The following is a 13,606-nucleotide window of genomic DNA, read 5'->3' as shown; positions in this document are numbered from 1 at the left end:
TTCAACTTTATTTTTCTATTACGAACAATTCGTAGAATTACAAAATTTTGGCTTCAATTTCAGAAAGTCATTAAAACTTTTTGAAAACGAAAATTGATGCCAGACTATACAATTTTAGGGATTTTGAAGCGTTAATTAATCCTTGTAAGGGTAAATAGTTGATTGTCAGAGAGAGTATTTTATACCGACTACAATTATTTTATCTCCTAAAAATTAGAATTTTTAAATTCTCAAGGAGGCAGGCATGCGTACTGTTTCCGTACAAAGTGATAGAAAGCTGCGAGAAGCTGTGGATTGTATATATACAACGTAATGAGCAAAAATGAATAGAACAGCTTCGCTTTGGAGATGGTACCAGCAACAAGACGTGCCACTCTTCTGATGTCTGTCTCGGTTTTTAAGTGATGTAGTAATATTATTATTGCTTTTTTTATTATCTGGAGAAGGGGTTTGAACCCGAAACGTGTTTGATATTTCTTAGGTACCGAATTCGATCACCCGCCGCTGCGCTGTGTGGTATTGAGCAAGTCACCTCGCCCTAGCTAAATTTTCGGCGTTGCACTGCGGCTCACGCCTGGGTTATTCCAGTCTTTCTTGGTATAGACCCTAGAGACAAATTTCCTCTTTGGGATGAATAAAGGAAATTTTATTTTTTATTTATTTTATTTATTTCATTTATTATTTATTTTCAAATCTGTTTTATTCATCTTTATTGATTACTGTTTCCATAATACGTGGTATGATAAAATCTCATCATTTGATATTAATTTTTTGTTTGTTTGTTTGTTTCTCACCACAGGCGGGTGCCGGAGGTACGGGAGGCCTGTGTGGTCAGAATTTACCAGAGACTCTGACATCTACGGGACAATACATGACCGTTGTTTTCAAGTAAGTTGTTTCTTTTTTTGTTTGTTTTTGTTTTGTTTATATGAATAAAAAACTAGATGGAAGTGGACAGATACCTGACTACAGACAGATATATCCCTCTCTCACCCTTCCCCCCCCCCCCTCTCCCGACATTCACATATTCTTTTTTTTTTTAACCCGGAAAAGACAACAAAGCATGTTTAAAACAAAAAACAAAACAAAACAAAAACAGAATGTTTTTAAAAGGTACAAACGAGAAAACAAAACAAAACTACAATTCCTCCCCCCCCCCCCCCCCAAAAAAAAAAAAAATTAAAAAAATCAAATAAAACACCAAAAATCCCAAACAAACAAAACAAATCGAAGCAAAGCACACACACATACACACACACATACACACACAAACACAAAGACAAACAAATTACATTACCTGATCTAGAACTAATTTCAACTTTTTTTAAAGAAGTGCTTGTCGTCTTTGATGAATGCATTGCATTCCGTCTCACCTCAATAAAGGGGGAAAGGTTACCAAGGGAAATTCAATATAACAAGTAGCACAATAATCAAAAGACACGCACAACAACAACGCGTTATCCAAACAGATGGGTTGATATAACCAGTTTGCACTCAAAGTCACTCACGAGTCATTCATTACACTCTCATTATCGTATTCTGATTTTTTTTTTAAAAGAAAAAAACCTAAAACATTTTTTTGTTGTTTTGTTTTTGTTTGTTTTTGTTTTTTTCTTTTGGTTTTTTTTTTTTTTTTTTTTTTTTTTGGGGGGGGGGGTTGGGTTTTTTTTTGTTTCTTTGGGGAGGGGGGGGGGGGGGGGTAAAGAACTCCTTTTTAAAAAAAATATCAGTCGATTAAAATTACCCTCATTTTGAGAACAAATCTCATTAGTCCTTGGTTTAAGTTTCGACAAAATGAGCAAAATGTTATCGATCAATATTTGGCAAAACTTTTAAAATGTTATTTTTTTTTCTTCAGATTACGACAGTATTGTCACTTGCCTTTCGAAAAAAAAAAGGAAGAAAAAGAAGAAAAAATAATTGACACCGTGTGTTACATTATTGTTATTGATATCAATAATTCTTGGGATTCTTGACTCGAGATGTTAGATTATGACATCCATAATATGTCGTTTAAAATGCAATTGAATTAGACTCAATTAGGCTTGCAGAATTTGGTGTTGGTTGAGAAACTCCGTCATTTTATCAAGTATGTTCATCAGTCCATAAAATAGACCCGTTCATTAATTTTAGAACAAAACTCACCGCCCTTGCGGCAAGCCGTTGTTGTTATAACTCACTCGACACCTGGCAGCGGAAGTTTAAAACCGAAGACATGCGCACTTGGCACGTGGCCCGTGACGACCGATAAGCGTTTGTGGAAACCAGAAGCCACCCGTCCACGACTATCATCACATCGTGAATTATCCGGGCGGGCATTATCACCGGGGTAGATAATGAAATCGCAAACACCGCTCCAGGATTTTACGATATATCCCGAGATGGTCTGCTTAGGCGATAACAGCCAATTAATTATATTCTATCTACATGTTGATAATTCAGAGAAAACGTCAAGGAAATGGATTTGATAGTTACTGCATTATCTATTCACCATGAGCTGGCCCAGCATCAAAGATTTATTGTAATTCTTTGTTGATTTTGCTGGATAACTGCAATTTTTAAATCCCGAATATGGTCTTCGAGAAATCCGGGGCAACAAAACTCTTATTTTTCAAATCGTAATTTCAATCGAGCATTTTGACAACCAGTCAGGATTAGATATGTAGCCCGTAGACTTTGTATTCCATATCACACTTTTTAAAAAGGGCTCACTGTTAAGTGCATCGTGGATGGCCGCGTTTTCCTAGGAATTTGAGCTTGTTGATTTAATAATATAATTTAATATACTTATGTAGCGCCCATTAATCCACTGACAAGTGCTCTATGGCGCTTTACAATCACTCAGACTTTATAAACTAGCATTCACACTAACACGCTCACACACATACACCCGTACACCCACATACGGAACTTCTCCGCGTCCACATACGCAAACTCTTTACATACACATTACTTACTACCCTAAATTAAAACTTAAAGCATGTTGTTAATTGTCGAAAAACGCTCTTCTAAATAATTCGGTTTTCAATTTCTTTTCAAAGGTTTCTAAATTTTCACTATTCTTAGTATTATGAGAAAGGGAATTCCACAGCCTGGGCGCAATCGGGATTCCATCATGGGTTGAAAAATGAATTTTATAGAAATAGTACTCAGGGCTGGGGAGTGATTTCAGATTATGACGGAAGCTTCCTAAATTCCACTGGAGTAAGAGTGGGCATTCCGTGGCAGCCAGTAGACGAAAGTTTATAGCCATTGGAAGAAAGCTGCTCGACACAACTTGGGTTAGTGTTTACCCAGGGCTCTACTATAGTATGGCCCTGGGTTTACCCATTCACTTCTTCTTGATTTTGAAAAAGCGCCAGCCGAGCTCAGCATCCGGTGTATCATTTCATTGTAGAATGTCGCTGTTGGATCATCGATAGTGTCCAGGCATAATTTGCTCTGGTCTTTTTCGTCTAGTTAGACGGGCATAAGGTTTGTGGTGCAACTTCTACCATCGAACTTGGAAATCATGACAAGCGCTGTCCAAATCAATCAACAGATTATTCACATGTAAAAAACAAACATATCATAACTCAAACACCCCCCCCCCCCACCACCAAAAATAAAAAAAAAACAAAAAAAAAAAACAAAAAAAAAACAAAAAAACAAATAACAAACAAACAAACAAACAAACAAAACGAGGCAAACAAAAAACTCCAATAAAAAACACACACACAAGCAAACAAACATATAACAACAACAACAAAACTCAAAACAAACAAACATGACATCTGTATATTCTTTGTTGTCGTCGACACGTCTGTTTTTACCACGATGAGGCGGTTTGGTCCAATTACGAAAATAACCTTTTAATGCAACAACTTCCTATGCTTCACGCATGTTTCACGCTTTCTAAACCGGGGTAAATTTCGGCTCGTTAGGACTCAACAACTACGTACTGTAAACGACTACCGTTTTCCATCAAGCCGTTAAGTTCAACCCACGATCATTTAAAATTTTTAAAATAGCGTTTTGCATCTTTATCAAAATTCTTTATCATTCTCGACCATAGTATCGTCACGGTCTGTGTGCGTTTCGGTCTTTAACTCTCTCTCAATCCTAACACCGACTATATCCGTAGTTTACCCGGGGTTACTTTTACCCCATGCCTATTTATTACATCATTATGTGACAAATTATAGGCGTAGTATCAAAGCTAATGTTTTATAGCTTTTGCACGTTAATGGTAGTTGAATAAAACTATCATTTTTCATACATTTTTTCCAATTTTGAAAAGTAGCAAAAATCTCTAGGATTGAGTGAGTTAACTCTCTCCTTACCAGCCATTTTCAGAATTTTCACCGAATCTTTGCACCCACCCAACACAAAAATATAATTTTCTTATTTAACCAGAAGCAATAAGTAAATTCTATACATAATATTGTTCAGCAAAATGAGCTCTAATCTACAAAACGGTGTCTTTATGGCTATAACAACACATTTTCTTTAAATTTTGGCGCTGTGCAAAAAATAAATCAGAACGATAAGATAACAATCTTGGTTGATAGTAACGAATGTGAGGATTTCCCAATGGTTGGCATGGAGAGGGTTAACCGTCACCGATGATACGGCAGCTTATTATGTTTGTATTGTATGTCTTTGCGATATTCACGGGGTCTTGTCCCAGCTGTCAAGGCGTTCCTATCCAGGAATCATCACAATACAAAAGGACCTAATCCTACGCTCTTACCTCTCCTATCTCCTTGTTTCCAATAGGATTCAATAGTCTGATGTCACGTCCGCCCAGCAACCAGGATCCTGGTTCTAAACAAAGAAAATCGGTACTTTTTATTCTTCATGTTCGCTAGAACTTTTTCACACGTCATGTGATCAGACTGTATAAAAGTCAAAACACGATCAGATTTCTATAATATAATGATTTTCTCCTCTGGATACACCTTTATGCTCGTTGGAGAAGTATTTCATAAGGGCGTCCGCCATTGTTCCGATAGTTTAGAACCAATTACTAAGTTACTCTGCGTCATTACGAGGGAAGTGACGTCGCGACTGTTGAAGCCTATTATTGTCATGTATTTTTAACCCCCAATCAGCGAGATTGAATCGCCGTCAAATTGAAATTTATCACATTGTTGTGCGGCTTTACAGTCTGTAAATAGTCCATCTATAATTAATTGCTTTGTGATTTTGATTTCTAGCATGACAAACGTCGGTTTTTAGTTAACAATAATTACAGCTACTTCTAGACACCTGCTTACGGCTGAGGCACTGTAGTTACTGTATAACATTCGCCTTCGGATCGGTATATCCCTGGTTCGAGTCCCGCTTTAGTCGGAAAGTTGAATCCTTGGAGAAAAAAACTTTTTACCCACAATTTCTCCCCATATGCCGTGTAACTTGCACGGCATATGGGGAGAAATTGTGGGTAAAAAGTTTTTTTTTCTGTTTTACACTGTAAGATGAATACCTGGCCGGTGACAGCATTATCTCCGTTGAAAAAATAAATAAATCTAGACTAATAGCGCCTTACAGGCGCTTCACGTCTCGTCTTAAATGTTAATATATACTGTTGTACTCTTTTGATATATAAGCGGATATTGCTCCATATAAACGCTTTAGTTTTTAAACAATGGGTTAGTTATAATTGCAGACTTCTCAGTTTCGACCAAGAGATCAGTTAAAGTGGCTATGTGGTCTAGTGGTATGACACTCGCTTTCCGATCGGAAAGTTATGGATTCGAGCATCGCGCTCGACGCATAGTTGAGTCCTTGGAAAAGGCTCTTTACTCACATTCTCTCACCGTACTCAGGTGTAAAATGAGTACCTGGCCGTTAACAGCGTTGTCTTTGTCCGAAAAATTGTAATATCGCCTAACAGGCGTCATGTCTCGTCCTACATGCTGAATGTTGCTGTTGACCAGGGACCCATTGTAAAGCGCTTTGAGCACATTTAATGGATATTGCGTTATACAAAACTCATTTTTTTTTAAAAGCTCAATTTTTTTAAGAGCGATTTGAGAGAGTGAGGCTCTTGGAGCATCATTGCTATCGATTTTTTATTTAAAATGGGAAGATTGAATGTTAGGGATGGATCGTGTAAAACAGGGACCAGCCTGTAAATAGTTAATCTATAATTGCTTGGTGATTTTGATTTCTATCATGGCAAACGTCAGTTTTAGTTAACAATAATTACAGCTGCTTCTAGACACCCGCCTACCGCTGAGGCACTGATCCGCAGAAGAGACACTATTGATGCTGTGCGCTTTGGTAATTTACTCACAACATTCCGCCAATCGAATATAACGTATCAACACACAGAACTGTGTGTAACCTCGATTGTTTGTAGTCTGATTGATACAATTTAGTGAGAACTACACATAAAAATGGCTGGCTAAATACCATAGTAAAGATCTGAGTGACGTCAATTTTGTTGTTATCTATGAATGGTAAGATAGGACGTAAGAAAAACAAATCACAAAGTGTGTGTGTGTGTGTGTGTGTGTGTGTGTGTGTGTGTGAGAGAGAGAGAGAGAGAGAGAGAGAGAGAGAGAGAGATAGATAGAGAACGAGCGAACAAAAAAGAGAGATAGATAGATAGATAGATAGATAGATAGATAGATAGATCGATAGATCGATAGATAGATAGAGAGAGAGAGAGAGAGAGAGAGAGAGAGAGAGAGAGAGAGAGAGAGAGAGAGAGAGAGAGAGAATATATGTGACCAGCCGTCTCAAAACGGTATTATGTCGGGTTGAATCGGACACCAAGAAGTGAATATAGAATCAAAATGATAAGAAATACTGTCTTCTAGTTTTGCTCAGTGTAAGAAATTGTATTTATTCTCCATCATAACGAATAGAAATTAAGCCAAAATTTTATATTTGAGGCTTTAAAGTCGATTTCTATCACCTAGTTCATCCGACATAACACCACTTTGAGACGATGGGTCACATATCTTTTCAAGAAAAGCCACAAAAGTTAGAGACACGTCAAGGGGAAAAGGCGAACATTAAAACAGCCCAAATCTAGGAGAAAAAAAACCTTAGCGTGTTTCTTATATCTCGAATGTTAACATTCCGCCATTGACATTAACAAGGCCACAAACCCGGCGTCACAGCTCTTCAACATCAAGCTTGAATCGGTTGTGAATTTGAAATTTAAGTGCATGGATGTATTCAAACCAATGTTTCTTTGAGAGAAAAAAAAATATATATATACATGGTAACAGATTTGGTGTAATAATATGCGGCTATGTGGTCTAGTGGTATGACATTCGCTTTCGGATCGCAAGGTCCTGGGTTCGAGCCTCGCTCTCGGCGCATAGTTGAGTCCTTGGAAAAGGCGCTTTACTCACTTTCTCTCACGTACTCAGGTGTAAAATGAGTACCTGGCCGTTAACAGCGCTGTCTTTGTCCGAAAGATTGTAATATCGCCTACATGTTAAATGTTGCTGTTGTCCAGGGACCCCTTGTAAAGCGCTTTGAGCACATTTAGTAGATATTGCACTATATAAAGCTCAATTTTGAAAATAAAGCTCAATTTTGTGGTCTTTAGTGGTATGTCATTCGGGTTCGGATTGAAAGGTCCTGGGTTCGAGTCCCAGCGGCGCACAATAATTGAGTCCTTGCATGTGCGGCTATGTGGTTTAGTTGTATGACACTTGCCTTCGTATTAAAAAGTCCTGGGTTCGAGTCCCGAGCGACGCATAGTTTGAGTCCTTGGAAAAGGCTCTTTACTCACATTCTGTCACCGTGCTTAGGTGTATGAGTACCTGGCCGTTAGCAGCGCTGTCTCTTTCCGAAAGGAAAATGTTGTAATATCGCCTAAGAGGCGTCGTGTCTCATCCTATATGTTAAGTGTTGCTGTTGGACTTCGTTTAAAGCGCTTCGAGCACGTTTAGTGGATATTACACTATAAATTAAAAAAAGCTCATCCTCACTGGTAGAATGTCTGATCGGTGATCACCAGGTCTTCGCGAATAAATATAATTTCTTACATTTAGAAAATCTTAATAACTTTCGTATTTCATATAATTTAATTCCAAGTTCACTTTTTAGGGGTCGGATTCATCCCGACACAATAGATAGAATGAAGATGACGTCACTCAAGCCTTTGTTATTGTATTTTGCCATCCGCGTTTGTGAGTAATGCTCACTAAACTGTATTAACCAGACTCTAAAAGTTCATGGTTACACACAGTTTTGTGGGTTGCTCCGTTATACTTCCGGATGGCAATGTTATGAGCTTCTTAGCCAAGTGCATACTATCTATACCGTTTTGAGAAGATGGGTGTCGTATTATATCTAGGAACGTTTGGTTACTCTCACCTCGTAGAACTGTGTATCTTCCTTCTTCTAAAAAAAAAAAAAAAAAGAAGAAGAAAAACTTGAGCATGTATATAGCGCAATATCCACTAGCGGAGGGGGGGGGGGGGGGAAGTGGTCGGGTGGTTAAGGCATTGCACTGTGACCCGTAAGGTCCCGTATTCGAGCCCCGTTTCAGGCACTTTCGGGTTTTTTTTCCTTGGACAAGATTATTAATCCCTAATTTGCTTACTATGGACAACACGGGTGATTCTTGTTGACCTTAGATATCTTGTTTGATGGATTATTTATATTCCTTTATGGAAAGCCTACGCGACGGTATCTAATAGTGCCGTTGCGAAAGGTAAGGGCGTAATTAATTTTTAAAAAATTAGATTTAATATCCAATTAACGTGCTCAAAGCGCTTTACAAAGGGCCCCTGACCAACAGCAACTCTTTACATGTAGGACTAGACTTACTTATCCGAACCAGCGATGTAGGACTAGACAAAACGCCTGTAAGGCGATGTTACAATTATTCGCCGACAGAGACAAAGCTGTTACCGACGAGGTACTCATTTTACACCTGAGTACGGTGAGAGAATGTGACTAAAGAGTCTTTTCCAAGGACTCAACGATGCGCCGCTCAGACTCAGAGCGGGGTTTGTACCCACGACTTTTTGATTCAAAGGCTCGACTGTCAAACAACAAGACTACATAGCCGCCGCCCCCCCCCCCCCCCCCCCCCAAAAAAAAACAAACAAACAAAAAAAACAAAAAAAAAAACAAATCAAATAACAACTCGTATAACGGATACATGCCGACCCACCTGAAAATCTAGAAATTCGTAATCATCAATTTTCCCTCACAATGATAGAAAAAAAAATACTTCAAAATCCTTACAATTATATACCCTGGCATCAATTTTCATTTTGAGTAAGTTTTAATGACTTCGAAATGCTCATGAAGTTCTGAAAATGGAGCAAAAAGTTCGTAATTTTACGGATTTTTCGTAATAGTAAAAAAATATTGAGCTTTTATATAACGCAATATCCACTAAACGCCCTCAAAGCGCTTTATAGGGGGTCCCTGGCCAACAGCAACACTTAACATTTAGGACGGGACATGGCGCCTGTTAGGCGATGTTACCATTTTTTTTTCGGACAGAAACAACGCTGTTAACGGCGGGTACTCATTTTTCACCTGAGTACGGTTAGAGAATGTGAGTAAAGAACCTTTTCTAAGGACTCAACTATGCGCCGAGCGAGGCTCGAACCCAGGACCTTCCGATTTGAAATTGAGGGTCATAAGTCATACCACTAGACCACATAGCCGCACAATAGTTGGTAGGTTTGCAGATACCTAGTCTTCACATTATTTAAGTATAAATTCTATGCTGACCAATTAAATCACATCGAAAGAATACCGTTCTCAGATGCTGGGTCACGATGAATAAATTATTCCAGTTCCGGGTTTCAAACACGTTAATCCAAAGCAAGGGGAAATCACTCTTCACTCTGTCTGAAATTAACAAGGTCATAATTCTTGGCATTTACTGTATTTGTGACCGATGAAGTACAGGTACATTGTGATGTGAAGTTCTAATTAGTTATCTGGATTTTAATAAGTTAACTGCCTTACTCTTTATAAAACACGTATTTAAAAATTTGGCCAGAAAACTCGTTCTGTAATTATTTATCATCTTGGCAAAAACTCACAAACCTGGGACTAAGGAATACCGGGCGAGTTTCCAGGTTTTAGAGTTTGAGAGCCAAAATGAGGGTTATTTAAATCCATTGATATTCGAAGGACGAGTTTTCTGGCCAAATTTTAAAATACGAGAGTTTTTTTTTTCTCCAGAGAATTGTTGTTTACTGGTTATACAACATCGACCTCAATTAACTCACTCAACCCTAACACCGACTATATCCATAGTTTAACAAGGTTACTTTTACCCCATGCCTATTTATAACATTGTTATGAGACAAATTATAGGAGTTGTATCAAAGCTAATGCTTTTCATTTTTACATGTTAATGATAGTATGTACATACTCATTTTAATACAGTTTTTCCAATTTTGAAAAGTCGCAAAAATCTCTCGGATTTAGTGAGTTAAACTAATGAGAAAAATTGGGTTACAGTGAAGTATGAGAAATCAAAAACACCAAGAACACAATAAATGTGGCCACACCTTCACTCTGGTATTATCTCAGATTGAGCAAACTGCGCATAGGTTGTGGAGCTCCCTTTCATATGATAACAAAAACAGTGGAAATTTGGATACCTTTAAAAAAATGGAAAACCTAATTGTTTAGAAGAGCTAATTTTGACAATTAATATATTAATTTAAGGTAGATGATATAGTAATGTGTGTGTAAAGAGTGTGCGTATATCGATGAGGAGAAGTTTCGCAAAGTCCCAGGTTTGACAGTTTCTACCAAAATGAGGGTCATTTAAATCGATCGATATTTGGAGGACGAGTTTTTCTGGCCAAATTTTCAAATATGGGATTTTCCAGAGTACGGCTGTGTAAATGTTGGTACAAAATACGAGGGGCACACACAAGCTGGCTACTTGAAAAGTTATAAACTCGTAGTTTTTAGGAAACAGAAAATGTATCGCTATGGATAACTTTACCAATTTACCCTCACAATCATGACATAACACTTCAAAATCCCTATTAATCCACCCCTCTTATTGGAAAATCCTATCAATTTATAGTAAATGCGTACGCTGAATATTGGTTTGAACGCTTTGGATAAAAATCAATACAAGGATTGCAGAATATTTTCGCACATTTTATTGGTGTGAAATTAGGTGTAAGAGACAGTTGGTTGTTTGGGTCAAATTGTCATTCAAGCTTATGGAGAAAGATACAAATTATGGTGAATATTTAATATTCTTACTTGGAGGGGTAGAATAAACGTATTCTTTCATTTCTTAGTATTTATTAAACTCGTTATATTTTTATCGTGCAATAACACATACTCGCAAGCTCGTTGTGTTATTTGGCATGATAAAAATAACTCGTTTAATAAATTCAAATAAATGAAAGAATCGTATAATACTGTGCACTCTGGCATCAGCTTTCAATTTAAACTCGTTATATTTTTATCGTGCAATAACACATACTCGCAAGCTCGTTGTGTTATTTGGCATGATAAAAATAACTCGTTTAATAAATTCAAATAAATGAAAGAATGGTATAATACTGTGCACTCTGGCATCAGCTTTCAATTTAAATGTTTTTGATGGTGCTCTTGAAGTTCTGAAATTGGACCCAAATTTCGTAAATCTACGAAGTTTTTGTAGCAGTAGGCAGGTCTGAACAAGTAACGATAGTATACTAAAATATGACAGGGGAAAGTTAGATATGTCAAGCTGATGATCATTAGAAAATGCCCCCTTTTACGTATAAGATTAAAACAGATTACAAAAAAATAATCATAGATTGAGAATAATGTCCTGTTTGCGGCAAATGGAAAACATCTCACATCCATTTTGACCTTATTAATATTCGAATATTCTGTGCCTAATGAAGACAGGGGACTGAGCAAGGATTTACGCTGTGCATATTATATGTTATCTATGTATTAATTACAAAGAAACCAGAGCCTATTTGTATACATAGACTGTACGGTGTTATGTGTAGTTGTATACGTGTCGTTTACATCATCATCATCATCATCATCATCATCATCATCATCATCATCATCATCATCATCATCATCATCATCATCATCATCATTAATATCATCATCATCATCATCATCATCATCATCATCATCATCATCACCATCATCATCATCATCATCATCATCATCATCATCATCATCATTAACCTCATCATCATCATCATCATCATCATCATCATCATCATCTTCGTCGTCGTAGTCGTTGTCATCATCATCATCATCATCATTATCATCATCATCATCATCATCATCATCATCATCATCATCATCATCATCATCATCATCATCATCATCATCGACGTCTTCGTCGTTGTCGTCATCATCATAATCATCATCATCATCATTATCATCATCATCATCATCATCATCATCCTCATCATCATCATCATCAAAGTATTAATCTTTCTATACTAGGAGTTGATTTGTTCTCATCTGTTATTCTTGATATAAATATTTGTAATAAACCGTCATTCAATTCTCCATTCATTGGTGTAGGCATTGTGATTCGTATCGCAGATGCTGTAAACAAGTTCAGTTCTGAAAAGTGAGTGGAGCAGGCACTTATGTTGGTAACAACAAGAGATGAAGTGAGTAGAAAAGTGCCAGAAGACAAGAGAGAATAAAAATTTTCGCGGCGGTGGCGGGCAGGATGCGAGTTGTTTTTTTTGCACCAGGTTGGGCCATTTTGTGACGTCATCTGAGAATAACCCTCTTCGCCAACCAGCCTGCACTATTTTTAGCATCGCCACAATGGGAAAGCCATGACAGAGGTCGGACAAGGCCATAGGTCAGCGCGCGCGTCGTTCAAGGTTCAAAGGGGTGTGCAGTTGGCTAGCCTACACTACACACTACACAATGTATGCCTACCGTATTTTTGATTGTTAAGAAGAAGAATGAGAAGAAGATAAAATACTTTTTAACAATGTTTGATATAATACTATAATACTGTAGTTGAAGTTTGAAATATAAGTTAGCAATAGAAATTAGACCACACTATTGTTGTCTTGAGTTGTGTCTACAGTGGTAGCTAGTGTGGATAGATGCAGAAAAAGTACGTTACACAAATCGAGTGCATTGTAGGGTCTATCTCTGTAGGTCTATTACTATATTTAGGTGATAAATTATTGCACAACTGTGATTGGTAAATTTATAACTGCTGCAAAAATACAACAACAATTTTTTTTTTTAAACGTAGTGTTTTTATGCACCTCCGTTGACGGTGTATCTTTTATGCACCTCCGTCACGATGCGCATTCCACCCAATTTCATCAGCGATATTGTGTTTCTGTATTCGGACATGGCAAAAGTTATATTGTGACATATGTAGGATGTTTTTGTTAATAAATTTATACAAAAATAACAATAAACTAAAAAATCGAAATATAGAACCAGAAAATAGAAGTTGCATTGAAGGTAAAATAATGTCTTAGAAGGACCTTATTAAATGAGATGGACAGTTAGGTGGCTCCGTAGCGCAGTGGACAAGCTGTCAGACTTTTTAACCTTGAAAGTACTGGGTTCGATTCCCATTGTAAACATATATTTTTTTTAAAGTTTACTTTATTGAGAAAACATCTTTTTTTTTTTTTTCAAAAACTTTTTATCGTGT

At 37.2% G+C, this 13,606-nt stretch overlaps 1 protein-coding gene across 3 annotated transcripts in view; it reads left to right on the top strand.

The window, feature by feature from the left end:
- The window catches only part of LOC144976762 (uncharacterized), a 181,830-nt gene that overhangs the window by 75,921 nt on the left and 92,303 nt on the right, over positions 1 to 13,606 (top strand). For all 3 annotated transcript variants that reach the window (XM_078921164.1, XM_078921166.1, XM_078921165.1), the window contains exon 4: positions 800 to 888. In XM_078921164.1, the coding sequence (XP_078777290.1) occupies positions 800 to 888 (89 nt within the window). The remainder of the gene's footprint in view (positions 1 to 799; positions 889 to 13,606) is intronic.

Source organism: Berghia stephanieae, chromosome 7 (assembly GCF_034508935.2).
Source record: "Berghia stephanieae isolate SIO BIC M18660-M18661 chromosome 7, UCSD_Bste_1.3, whole genome shotgun sequence".
NCBI classification, from domain to species: domain Eukaryota; kingdom Metazoa; phylum Mollusca; class Gastropoda; order Nudibranchia; family Aeolidiidae; genus Berghia; species Berghia stephanieae.
The sequence above is the reverse complement of the archived record's forward strand: the minus strand, read 5'-3'. Positions and strand labels throughout refer to the sequence as shown.